This window comes from Ptychodera flava, chromosome 16, assembly GCF_041260155.1.
Source record: "Ptychodera flava strain L36383 chromosome 16, AS_Pfla_20210202, whole genome shotgun sequence".
In the NCBI taxonomy this organism is placed as follows: domain Eukaryota; kingdom Metazoa; phylum Hemichordata; class Enteropneusta; family Ptychoderidae; genus Ptychodera; species Ptychodera flava.
Genome location: NC_091943.1, coordinates 34,928,497 through 34,942,310, shown reverse-complemented (window position 1 = coordinate 34,942,310; position 13,814 = coordinate 34,928,497). Strand labels below are relative to the sequence as shown.

At 38.2% G+C, this 13,814-nt stretch overlaps 2 protein-coding genes across 3 annotated transcripts in view; one reads left to right on the top strand and one right to left on the bottom strand.

Moving 5' to 3' along the window:
- The window catches only part of LOC139114683 (inactive phospholipase C-like protein 2), a 140,797-nt gene extending 137,236 nt beyond the window's left edge, over nucleotides 1-3,561 (bottom strand). Inside the window, exon 1 of the mRNA XM_070676552.1 lies at nucleotides 3,094-3,561. The gene's annotated coding sequence lies outside the window, so the exon portion shown is untranslated. The remainder of the gene's footprint in view (nucleotides 1-3,093) is intronic.
- Nucleotides 3,562-11,216: 7,655 nt separating this feature from the next.
- Nucleotides 11,217-13,814, top strand: part of LOC139114692 (ubiquitin carboxyl-terminal hydrolase 44-A-like) — a 38,089-nt gene continuing 35,491 nt past the window's right edge. Inside the window, exon 1 of one of the 2 annotated variants that reach the window (XM_070676562.1) lies at nucleotides 11,217-11,417. Coding sequence is in view for 1 of the 2 variants with exons in the window: in XM_070676561.1 (XP_070532662.1) it covers nucleotides 11,438-11,514 (77 nt within the window). In the remaining variant the exon portion in view is untranslated. Of the gene's footprint in view, nucleotides 11,515-13,814 lie in introns of both variants that reach the window. The other variant, XM_070676561.1, reaches the window with a different exon arrangement.

Here is a 13,814-nt window from a genome sequence, read left to right as displayed (position 1 = left end):
ATCCAGGAAGAGCATACCATTTTTAAAGCAGTAATCTCTAACGAGAATACCAGCATTTTTTTTTTAATAATGGTGATTTTTTTTGCTTCAAGCTATGTGGTACAATATCGCTTTCACATACAAATCAACAAAATTCTAGCTCATTTTAGAAACAACACTCTCACAAAAACTATGAAGCCTTAGTAAGCCAACAACAGAGATGATTTTAAAAAATGAGAACAGAAATTTGATGAAATTGGATGTAACAGACAAATTACACATCAATATAATTACAAATGCATTATGGTAATTGATATGATTTCAGCTTTAATCATTTTCTATTTCCATTTCATAAAAGTCACAGCATGCCTGAAGGAAAAACAAATACCTGGCAACTGAAAAATTACTGATGTCATAATTGACAACACCATAAATTGATAACAACACCATCTGTACCTGTCAGTACACTTGGAGCATCATTGGAATTTGTTGAAGGCGTCCATTGAAAACCTAGACAATCAAAGTACCATAAAGGACAATTCCCCCCCCCCCCCCCCCCCCAACATCTTGCACAGAACACACATCAAAGTTTATGAGTTTATGTATACTCCACAGCTGGGTCAGCTTTCTGATCAAAGTCATTTCACAGCATCTCCTGAAGCCCACACAATTTCCCTTACTTTGAATCAATAAAGTTTGATTCTTGCCATTCAGATCTGCCGATAAATCAGCCAAAAAGATCAATGCATATGATGCCATCATTCTGTGGCATTATTCATGCACTGTGGAATTAACTAAATGACATTTATAGATTTCTACTGAAGCAATAAACTAAAATTTACCATTTCAGGATGAAGTAAATGTCGTACTTTGCACCGAGAGAATCAGAAAATGGCGGGAAGACAACTGCCCATGCCATCATACCTGACTTTTTATGGAAAAGGGAAATTTTCATGAAATGTAATGAGCAATATTTTATCTACCCTGACTGGCACATTGATAGGCATATTTGACAATTAATGATAAAGACAATTAATTATGAATTACTTCGTTAGAAAGATTCCTTGCCAATAATACCTGTATCTCAATGTCAGTGTTTAAATGGCTCAACCAAATGTAAGGTTTAATACTAAAATAAAGTATCAAGTACAGAAAAACAAAGTTTTCCGTTATCTCTAAAAAAGTTTTATAAGTCTATGTACAGATGCTGATATTAACCGTTAGAGCACCATAATTTTTCCTCCCAAAATATCAGGGCAACATTTTATCAATTTTTATGACTTTTTCTATAATTATTTCCATGATTTTGGACCAAAAGGACATAAATTTTTATGCACTGCACTTTTTGAACAAAATTTTGGGAAAAATCTCCAAAAAAAAAATTGTCTAGATCTGAAAGAAATTGTTAGCATTGTACAGTATAAATGCGACAAAAATCAACTTTGGCACTCAAAGGGTTAAATAAGACTCCAAAATGGCATAGTCCTGCAATAATGTGCACAAATAAATATTTGACCAAAATTTGTAATGGAGATTTCAGAAATCACACATAAGTTTTATGAAAAACAAGCTTGTTTTGCAACAAATGTTAGGCAAGACTGAAAAACCCTGGACCGACAGTGAATAACTGTACCAATAAACATGATCCTAGGGGTCCAGTTACTTCAGAAGCTTTGGGGAAGATCCCTTAGGAAAACCAAACTTTTTTCATAATGGACAATTGGGGCTAGCTTTCTTCAGTGCAACCAATGTTATGATGAAAACCTATTAATCAAGTGTTCAAACTAGACGCTGCAGCAGGAAGTGAAGACCTAACACAGACAAAAAATGTCAGAATTTCTGTCAGCAGTAGTCAAAGTAATATATGCAGCCAATACAGCTTTTAGTAGTAAACCAGAAATCAGATCTATTTAGGCCAAATCCTTATCAAAATTGACACTCATAGAAGTACCAAGGCTTCGCCCAGCTTCCTGCGATGCGTATTATTTACAATACTTATGATTCCATCCCAGATATTGCAGTGAGACAGCATTATTTGTGGCCATTCAAGGCAACTCAGATTACCCTTAAACAAACCGAAACATTGAAACTAACAAAAAAGAGTGATTTAAACAGCACAATAGGCTTATGCAAATTTGAATACACTCATACTCATTGTATGATAGACTCTTTCATAAGGTGTATACCTTTAATATTTTTACAATAATCTTTTTAGTGTTTGTGATCGCTACATAAGTATGATTACTTTGATAAAAGTTACTTCTAGGCTACACGAAAGGTAAATACAATATTGTATGTACCATACGACCGTTTTACAATCCCTTCACTCTACATGAGTGGGTCGACAGGCTAGGCACTCCCCCTTTTGTATTGTTTTCTCCCTTGAACTGTCGGCAGTAGTTATGTACTGGAGACTTTTATATTTTGGGCCATTGGCAATAATTTCATTCAAGCCATAATATTGTACTCCATTCTCCCGTGCAAAATGTCTTCAAGCTATTTAAACAAATAGCATACTTGTTTTCTCATTTGTTTCTTCTGAAGGGGCCGCTAACACAGAATGAAGAACCCCGAAGAAGTAACGGCACTCAGTCAGCAGCCCAGCGTGTGGAATTATGATAGATAGATTGCCTTTACAGAATCACGGCGTCTTTGGAAAACGCTGGAAAATGGACATGGGGAAACGAGTCGCTTTGGCATTTCGTCGCTTCTACTGAAAGCAACGTACGATACGTCCCTGCCATCGAGAAGCCCGATCGGGTTCCCCTTTCTGCGGCCGGGTGCCGACTTCCCGACGCTTTTGATTTTGAGTTTGTGTACAGCACTGTGTGTTCAGTTGCAGACAACACCTATCATGTATTGAAAAGCGTGCCTTGCCGTCCCTCTTTCCGTCAGGGTCAATCTACACGAATAAAACTGTGTACGTGCAAGCATACCCTCCAACTTCTTTACTTGCCTCTCTCGCACATACAGAGAAAAGCGCTGATAAATTAACGTTAAATCGCGGTAAATGTTTTCAGATTGGACTAGCGCTTGGATTTCAAGTCGACGCGATCGCGATGCAGCGCAAATACGCGATCGTCGATCGTAAATATCAAAGACAATGCACTTTACCTTATTATATTCCAATGTACTCTGACATTAAATACGTGTCCACCGATACAGTTGTCAGATCACTTGTAGGTCTCTCAATTTTAGGATCTGGCTGAAATACCATCAATGAACATCTTGTTCCTCTCCTCCATTGACCTAAGCACAAAATATATCGAGATAGGGAGTCCGATGGCTGTCTTCAGTAATATGGCTGACGAGTATTAATAGACCAAAACAGTTTTCCGAAGTATAAAAGTAATCGAAGCCTTACAGGCACCATTGTCTCCCATGCATGACACAACCACGTGAACGCTCGTTACAGCATGGCACGAGAGCTAGACGTCAACCAGGTGATGGAAGGTGCTGGGCTCACCACCAAGAATGCCAATGTTGATGAAATCAGATACGTGTCCTTATTCTCATCCCAGGCCGGCCGGACGCTGGGCCTACAGTGTCTTCACTGTGTGCAGCTCCTGGGGCGTCGGCTGTAGAAAAAGCGATCGAGGATATTGGATTTGGTGCAAAGCATTGCTTTTCAATATACTGAACTTCCAGGTCATGAGATGTGGCAACCTTCTCAACATTTTTTGTAGACTTTCTTCTGTTTGTCAGTATCTTGTTTATATCGGGGTCTGTTATGTTAGTGACGCCTTGAACTGCAGGAAATGTCTGTTGACCCGTCAAATGAAAGAATGAATGAACGAATGAATAAATAAATAAATATTTAACCCAGCGAAAAAAAGAAGCCCCCCCCCCCCCCGGAAAAAAAGACTAGCTCAATGCTCTTGATAACTTTGAATTTCGAGAAGATCCTATGTGTTGAAAAAGGTGTTAGGAAATATATTCTTGTATTACGTCATTATTAGTACAGTGTCTTACTATAGATACTCTGATAGCATTCCTTCTAAGACTAAGCTTTGAGGCACCGCTTCCTATCACTGTTTATTTTACCAACCAGAGATTCCATCTGCTAAGACAATATGTCTAATCCATCATGTGCCTTTCTCATGACTCATAGACACTTTTCCCGCCAAAAGTGCTTTATCTACGGGAACCTCGCCTTCCCTAATCAGAGACTCTTCCACCCTCAACAGAGACACTTCACGTCACTGGACTCTACGTACGGTCTCTCACCCAAGTGTTATGCTTCACTGTATTAGCCACTGTCTATTATATTAGTATAGAATAAAGTAGTCATTTATAGTATTAGACGACTTCGTCTCCCGACTGCTTACTCAGACCTGGTCATATTCTTGAAAAAAGGGATGGAACACGGATGTAAAAAGAGATAGCTGCGACAGTCATATGGTCATTATTGCAATAAAAAAAATTGATTGCTCATAAGGACAACGAAAATACAATAGTACAAGTGGAGCATTGGACTATGCCTAATTTATTCACGTTGTATATAATTATACAACTTTTCATGCACGGACAGTGCGTTCTCAGTTGTAGATCGGTTCGAGTTGTTATGTCAGCGTTTATGCACGTACTAGACTTAATTTTGGTCTGTCGATTACCAAGTTTGTTAAAGGCCTATAGGCCTATGTTTGTTATAATTACAAGCACACACAGTCACTGAAACGAAATCGACTGTATCCTTGGGAAGCCCCGGTTCTGATGTAGGCCTTTTCACATTCATTGATAATGATACTGATATTGCAGTTGGTGGCTGGCTGTACATGTGGTGGCGGTATTGTCTGCCAATATCGTTGTACCACAAGTACAGGCCTATCAGTTTTACCATGGAGGCTGGTTTAATTTCATTCTTTGTTTCATAGACACTTGATTGTACAGTATGTCAACGATCTTCTCTCATTTTGTTGACTTCAAATTTTCCTATACACGTGAACAGATTTATTGGGAGGAGAGACTTTGCATAGCCCCCTTATTTTTTCGTAAAATTGTCGATTATACGTCCCGCGCGGCTCAGTGTCCATTACTTGCCATATAGGCTGCAGGCAGTTGTATCCACTTGATATTAAAATGCTTTCTGTATTAAACATGCTTTTAATTGCATTTCATTGTAATGTACGATATTGTATTGTATCGCATTGTGTTGTATTGTGTTGTGTTGTATTAATACCGTATAATATATTTTTGTACTGCAACGTATCATATTGCTGACACCTAAACTTACGTGAGTTAAGCTTACGGCTAAGAATTTTGCTTTTGGCTAAAAATAAATAAACAAACTTATGGTATAGGCGCCCAAAGGCATTTATACAAGTACTTATACTTGCAAATTTTCTGGAGCCCGTAATTATGAAATCCTTTACGAATATTAAAGCACGTTTTGTTTTATTTCCAGCTTTGCACATTTTTCGATGGAAGTGGGAGGAAAAGGGGTACGCACACTGATAACTTAGCTTCTCGAGATCTAGTATGTTCAGGCCTATTATGCACTATCGCTATAGGCCTATATATACCTTCATCGAAGTTATCGCTCGGTTAATTCAGAAACGAACTACCCTGACATAAATCCAGGTGGTTTAAATTTTATTTAGCTATAGATCTGTTGCTACATATCATAATCAAGACATTTGTCTGGGTTTTTTTTTTTTTTTTTTGTGCTAGCTGTTGATAATATTGAGGACCCGCGGATGACGGCAACTGGTAGCATGCGTTTCGTTCAACCCATGCATACAATCCCATTCCGATAAACCAAAAATAAAGATACCAGAATCATTACAGCATTGCACAATCTGGTGTCGAGATGCGTGGACGTTACCTTCCATTCATAAAGGTAATATGCGCCTTGGAAGTGAAAGACTTAATTCATCTTATGGAATCTTTCAACCATTCACTTTGATAATCGAGAATAAAAACCGGGAGGGGGTACCGGTTAATGTGCAAATTTTGGTACTAGAGAAACAAATCGATATTTGAAATTCAAAATCCCTGTGACATGAACTGTATGGAGAAAAATAATATTTTCGATTTTCAAAAAAACTAAGACTGTGAAAGTTTTTCTTACTAAAAGGCCTTCGAAATTGAGCCCAAAAAAGTGGTTGATCAGAAAAGAATTGGAAATTGAGAGTCCAAATATCCATCCCCGAGGCGCATTCTACCTTAATATGTTTTGCTTTTCATGTCTGCGGTCCGAGGACAAGGACAAATCTATACACAATATACAGCGATGTAAAGGAAAGATGCAGACATTTTCTGAAGTGGTAGAGGCAAATGAGCGCTAAAATGGTTTGTGTTTCGGGGAAATGTGCGACAACATGATCCTGTAACTTGTTAGGAAATGTACAAATAGGCCCACCGTCAAAAGATGTAACGCTGCCGTAAAAATGTATTACTTTTTAATCTTTTCCTTGGGCACCAAAACGTTGAAAATATCGCACATAATTATATTGATAAAAGTACCACTTTAATCTACAAAGTTGCAAATAGCCCGTTTTGGACAGGTACAATTTGGATCCAACTCCCCACCCTTTATCCAAACTACTAAATGGGTACGTTGTCCACCCCTGTCATTGTACGCAGATCTTTACCAGCATGCATCCACTGTGTTAGAATTAGAGGGCTGAGTTCAGGATAATTTACATGTATAAAATGAATCTTTCAAGTAAGAGTATAAGTCGCTACAAAACTACTCTGCACCTGAACTACATCACATATGGACTCAGTTGTGCGGGTTAATTAGTCGACGTACTGGCACTGTTCTTTTGATAATTCCACATCACTGGAAAGATGATAATCCCCCTTTGGCAATCGTCACTAGATCCTATCAAGCAACCATAGATACGTTCCGGGTGTCTATGATACAACTTATTATTTGTTCTGTCGGTGGAAGAGGATTTAATCCCTTGCCACCAACTGGCCGATTTGAATGCTGGTTGACAACTCAGTGAAAGCTATTAAATAGAAAAATCATTTTCAATAAATGTTTACACGTACATCAATAGTTCAATCAATTAACCAAACGAATTACAGAGCGCAAAATACCCAGTACGGCAACGTTTGATATTTCATCTGTTTTGTTCTGTTCACTGGTTAAACAAGTTCATGTTATAACTCGTCTCCGAATTAAAATATGTTGAAAAATAAGGTATTGGGTCTTGTCAACAGAACGCATGGTATACAATGCGTTATGCTACTGTTGACCGACAGACACATTACCAAGTTGGACATTACCCTCATATGGACTATAAACACGGAGCATTTCGACAATTCGGGTGTAGTGCAAGAAAATATGTTTTACCAGCAGGTAAAAATTATTGGAGAACATCAGAGGTATGCAGTTTTAAGAATGCACTTTACAGAGTAGAGCAGAGCTACCGAGCTTCCGGGCAACTGACGTATTTCAGGGATAGACCGTTCAATTTTAAGGAGCAGCATGCAAGATTCTACGATCACCAAATGTTGTCCGTTCACTCATTGGTACGTGGAGCATGGACCGTATCATTTAAACAAAGTATACGAGATGATACTACAGTATAATACTTATGAATTCAGATAGGATTAACAAACTTAAAGTACTGGTACTCAGAGATTTATGGATAATAAGGATAGGGTCCAATGGTAGGTTTTGCAGTTTAATCTGTACAATTCCTGTTGAATATCGAGAGCAATCGACATCAGTGACTCAAGAAGTATTGATATAAGCGTTCGTAACATTTTATGCATAAAGCGATATCATCACGAGTATTAACATATCATTTCCCCGTGTCAGGACCCGACGTGAATGTTTACTCAATTTGACCATCAAGTTTTACTTCCTGGCGTCTTACCTAATGGTAAGGGACGAACTTTTCCTCCGCAAACAATGAACCCTCACTGACAATAACTTTCTCCGTAAACAAAACTTAAAAAGGGATATCTTATGTGGTAGAATGTTTTTATTGTTGCTCCACATCCGCGGTCAAAATGTATTGGTATTTTATGCTATAATTTGATATCGAGTGTAACGTTTATTTCAGAAAAAACTGCACGACACGATTTCGATCAGGTTTCTGGATAAACCATGAATAAAAGTTTTTATGCAACCAAAACAATTTTTATGACATCGGAAGAAATTCACGTTGCGTCACCGACCACCGCGAAATCGAGAATTTGTATGCCAAAAGAGATGGCGATATATGTACTATACCGTGTCTATGAATAAGGCCACTCCGATGTGTAGGGTAAGATATTCAGCGGAGGGTGAAGCCTTACTGCTGTTGTTGTAAATACACGTTTACTAATTGTATTATTCGTTTCGAAGAGTGTGAAAAGATTACTTTACTAAACATAGAAACTCCAGGGGAAAAGGTCCTCTTTTTTCAAGTCTGTGTGGTTCAAGCTCCTCAGGGGTTACACCATAGACACTCGAGTTTTTCTCGAGGGTCTATGGTTACACACTCTTACAGTGTAAAGTTTGGAGTATTGCCTTGCAGACAACCATGTAATCAATAAATGCAGAACTCTGTGCCTTTTCAGCCTTTTCACCGTTTTTTAATTTACGATTGATTCAGCATGACATACGTTGGTTGTATTGCGAACGAACAATATGTATCGGTATTATGCAAAAAAGAAAGATGAGGACATTAGATTTGAGGCACATACATACATAAATACATACATACATACATACATACATTTGAGGCACATTTGAGGCACATACATACATACATACATACATACATACATACATACATACATACATACATACGAGCCAAGCTCGTATTTTGTATGTAATGACAAGTTTTTGTTTTTGGCTATATTGGAGTGTTTTCGAATCACCAACCAACTATTTTCTGTGAAAATCGGGTGGCAGTTAACGCCCAAATAGCTTTCAGTGTCTTACCTCAGAGAGCCATTACTTTCACTGGGCTTTTTTACACTCCCTAAAACGAGAATCGCAATGTCGCATTTACTGTACTGATGCAGTGTAATGTGTATATATAAAGCTATTGCCAAGCTCAAACAAAATTAGACTGAAGCGATGGATTTTGTCTCCTCAACAGTTTCGAATTCTACAGAAATGTCCCTCTTTGTTGTGCCATGATTTCAAATGAAAGTCGAGCAGCTCACAACGAATTATGAATACACATGAGGGAGCCGTCAGTTGTTATGCGGGGACCGGGGGCCAGAGGAATTGGGGAGGGTCAGATTTTACGAACTTGCCATAGGGGAGGGTCACACTTTACAATGCTAAGTTTATTATGAATGTAAAGACATTGAGTTCACAACAATCCTATGAGAAGTGCAACTTTGATCACTGCAATTCACAGTCGCTTGTGAACCGATACACGACAGCCGCTGTGTGCATACCTTACTTTTCTGATGCTTTTGAGTTGGGGGTGGGTGGATGGGGGGAGGGCCACATTTTAGAAAGTGCCATCAGGGGGCGGGAGGGTCACATTTTACATGATTGACAACCCTCAATTTCCCCTCGTAATAAATGAACGTCCCCTAAAACATTTCTATATCGAAATTTCAGGGTAACAAATTCCGGTCACCTGTGCCGCTGAAGCGTACATTTCCTGCAGTGAAAGGTCCGTGTACTTTAATATTGTTATCGATGCCTAAATTAGAAACGCAAAATATTTATTAGGCCTACAAATTCCAATCCAATTAGCCAGTTTGTTAAGGCTTACACCTTCTCAAGCTAGTGATGATAATTTAATGTAAGCAGTAATGGGCTGGACAGAAATTTCAGGGGCGGGGGTAGCTGTGGGTCCATAGCTGTGGTGTTTTCAGACGGGATTCATGCCTTTTACGGGCTGGTTTTGACTTTTCGATTTTAACCCCGCCACCAAATCGTAAAAGTCAAAACCGGCCCGTAAAGGCATGAATCCCATCTGAAAACACCACAGCTATGGACCCACAGCTAGGGCGAGGGCAGAGTTTTTTTTGGGGGGTCGCAATTTTCGTGCAAGCATTTTTAAAGGGTACTTAAATTTCGCGCATGCCTTTGGGGGAGGGTAGCCATTTTTGCACAACTTGAAAAAGGCAAGATCTGGCCGACGTAGTGCCTCACCCCAAAATATCAAATCATAATGCATTGAAGTCTGTTGAGAAACTATTCACAAAATTCCCCTACAAAACATGTCTGTACCTTTATATATGTTTGATAATCTATGTAAATACACTTTGCTTGGAGTGGGAGATAAAAAACGCAAAAAAGGAATTTCACCGAAAATGTTGATTCACATTATACATGGTAGTCTATGAGAAAACAATGAACAATGTTTTTACAATAAAGAACTAGCTAAATCTGTGCTTTTATAAATGTTTGACAATTAACATAAACGTATGTGATTAGAATATGTTGTTTAAAAGTGCAGATGTAAACAACAAAATATATGATATTCGCTTTCACCCAAAAATAGTAATTCACTTCTCATGATTGTCTAGGGGTAAACTATTGAACATTTTTCCTCTAGATATACTAGATATATCTGTGCATCTACGTGTATATGTTGTTAAATATTGACTGCTAGGCTTTGATATTATAGTTTTTGTTGCTCTCTGTACAATTGCAAGCCAAACTATAAGTGAAGGTAAACATTACAGCTATTGCCCCTTTTAATTTTGAATAGCCGATTGTACTTCAAGTAGTTGAATGAGTTATTTACTGTGAAATGTGGTCTCGAATTCATCTATTTACTTGAAACCTTGCATAAAGTGATTATTTGGAAAGGTTAAAAAGTATGTTTTGAAAGTTCAAAGGTCAGATGAGAAATAATTATTGATATTAGCTGTGACACAAAGCTTAGGGTCATTCTTTTGTTTTCTTGCGTGAAAATTGGGCAGAGTCATTATTTTCTTGCAAACAATTTTGAAGGGTCGGCGTCATTTTGCAAAACAACGGCCTCTGTACACCCCGTAATTTCTGTTCAGCCCCTATACATACACTGTACATAAAAATTTAGGGGCTGAAACAGTTAAAGCTCTAGAGGCTGAAGCGGTAAGCTCTGATGGCAACCTTTCTTCCCAGTCGCGTGTAATTATTTGTATACCAAAGCACACTATGTTGCGATCATAAATGGACCGCAGTATGTACGAACTCAGACAACTTGTCCGAGATACGAGTGCCACCAAGCTACATGTAATATTGCACAGAGAGTTGACCCCAATTGACACGTTTCGAACAAATAACTATTCCGTACGAGGGGCGATGAGCTTAAAAGAGAATAGCGAGGTTATGATGCATTGTGGGTAAAAGCAAGTTTGCAAGATGGCGGAACAGTATACAAGAAGCGTCAAACTTTGAGATTTCAATTTTTGAAGACTCGTTTTGTGGATTTCAGCAGATCCTCACGAAAGAGAGACCCTCTGAAAGAAATCCCCTTTCTTTACGCCACGACATATGTTTAAAACTGATACGGTGACCATACCTTTGTGAATAACAGGTAAATGTACACACAATGTAATGGTTCAGGCATCACGTAACAATTTCGCCTGTAAATACTGTCAAATACAAAAACATTGGCCCGCGCCCTTACTGTTGTAAGTACCTTTCGAAATATCGATTTTTACGTACCCTAAAAGTCCGTTAGTCGGCACCTAAAGAGTGTTCGTTCAGAGGGCGAGTGTTCGCTCGGACGGACCTCGGTTGTATTTCACAGCTCATTTTGGGTGCCAAATTTATCAACAATTTAGAATCGTGTGCTCACCATGTACACTACAGTATGTGTATACCATGTAGCCGGATGATGCTGTCAGCGCAGTGGCCGAGTAAAACAAGAAGATATCTTTAGAATCCCACTTTGTAAACATGATGAATCCTACCCATGTTGTGGACGCAGATCACACCGTTGAAAAACGGTACATAATAAGGAAAGAGCAATGCACATGGTACTGCGAATAACATGACCTGGCCACACAGAATATTTTTTATGTTCCAAGTTTGTGTTCATACTTTTGTGTACTTGTAAGTTATATGCAGCAGCCCCTTCTTGTTGTACTAGTTTGAAAGGAACGAGATTTTTGTTGATAAGTGCTCCTTATAACACATAATCATGCAATGAAAAGATGAATGTGAAAAATTGTTCATGGCGAGCAACCTCAAGTGACCTGTTTTGTTTCCTCCAAGAATGTCAATAATTTTCAATATACTGAAATGGACTGAACTTTGAAATGATATGTACCAATGTAAGTGTACACAGAGATTACCAGCAGATCATAAGTGGCTAGATTTTAGATTTTGTCATTTTCTTCATCACAGGCTTTCCTGTATGGCATTGATTGCTATCTTGTATTGTATACCTATAGAGGATGCATAATAGCATACACAGTCCTGCGTCTACTGTCCATGATAATAGCTGGCTTTTTGACCTGGACATTAATAAGCATTAATGCTTTATATTTATGCAGTAACTGTGGCTGAATACAGTGGATGCAAATTATTAGAAAAAATTTAGAGACTTGGTTTTGAAATTGCCATGAAAATCAGTGTGTTGTCACAACTGATTGAAACTGCATTAATGCTGGAACATGTCCATCCTGTATACTTTTAAATAAGTCTCCAGCTTTACTTAGACTGCATGTAGCCTTCACAGTCAATGGTTCTACTCCGGAATAAAAAGGACGCGATGCGTACGCCGTTCTACATACTCAGTACGCCCAAATAATCACGTGATGCCGGTACAAACAAACCCACATGTGTACTGAATGCGTATGGAAATACACGTACGTCTGTGCGCGTTTGCGCACATGGCTTTGTTTGTACCGTGGTCGATTCGAATTCCGGGTTTGGCCTATTGATTGATAATCTGGGACATCTCTGTATGCATGGACAAAAGTTAGCCATGGGTTGATATGAAGCAAAAGACTCTCAAATACTTCAAAATAGACTTGGTTATTTTCCAGATAACTCATGGCACCAGCTATCGAACATTTCAGTATTGAAGCAATGGCTAACATGAATTTCATTTTATTATCTCCACTGATTTTACTCGGGGCGGTAAGCAGGTAAATGTTACCAGGGTTTCCCAGTCATTACACCTGGGTTCGTGTTGGTATATCAATGCAATCAAATAGAGGGACAGCAGCAATGTTACCTGTGTTCCCAAATCATTTACCAATACTCCCCAACCTTAGCAAAAACACTGATCTCAGTGTAAGGAGTAAGACTGTAAATTATGAAAAAAACTAATGGTTTCGTAGTCCTGACCCATTTTAACTATATAATTAAACTATGTGTATAATAGAGTTCATCGTAACATAATTCCACATACTGAATACCCAAGCTTCATGATAGCCTTAATTTTGATTTCTACATCATTAATTGCAGTGGTGGTATGGTTATGCTGTATTTCTATTGTAAGGAAATTTGACCAATTTTTTATATTGTTTGCATTCATCATTGTAGCTGACATATAGATTCATCACATCTTAGAAAATGTTTGATGATTGGAGACATGTAATTACCAATCTTATTTTGATAAATATCTTTATTGAAGTCTAAAAAGTAAGCTTAGCTGTTGAAACATGCTAGAGAATAAGGAATATCAACTCATAGATAACAGTTAAATTTTCAAGCATAACAGAATACATTAAAGAAGTGATCTTCAGATGCAGCTGTTATTCGATATTCTTAGTTGAAAATATCAAAACGGTAGATGTATGGCAGTCATGTATAACTAAATGTTACCTATTATGGACATTTGCCACATAGTGTTTAACCGACTCAGATGAACTTATGGCTATAGTGTCCATCTTCTTTCAGATGTAATTGAAAGCCATTCTAGATAGATTTGGTGATGTGGCCATTGAGCTGAGCAGTTTGTTATGGTGTAAGGTTCCAA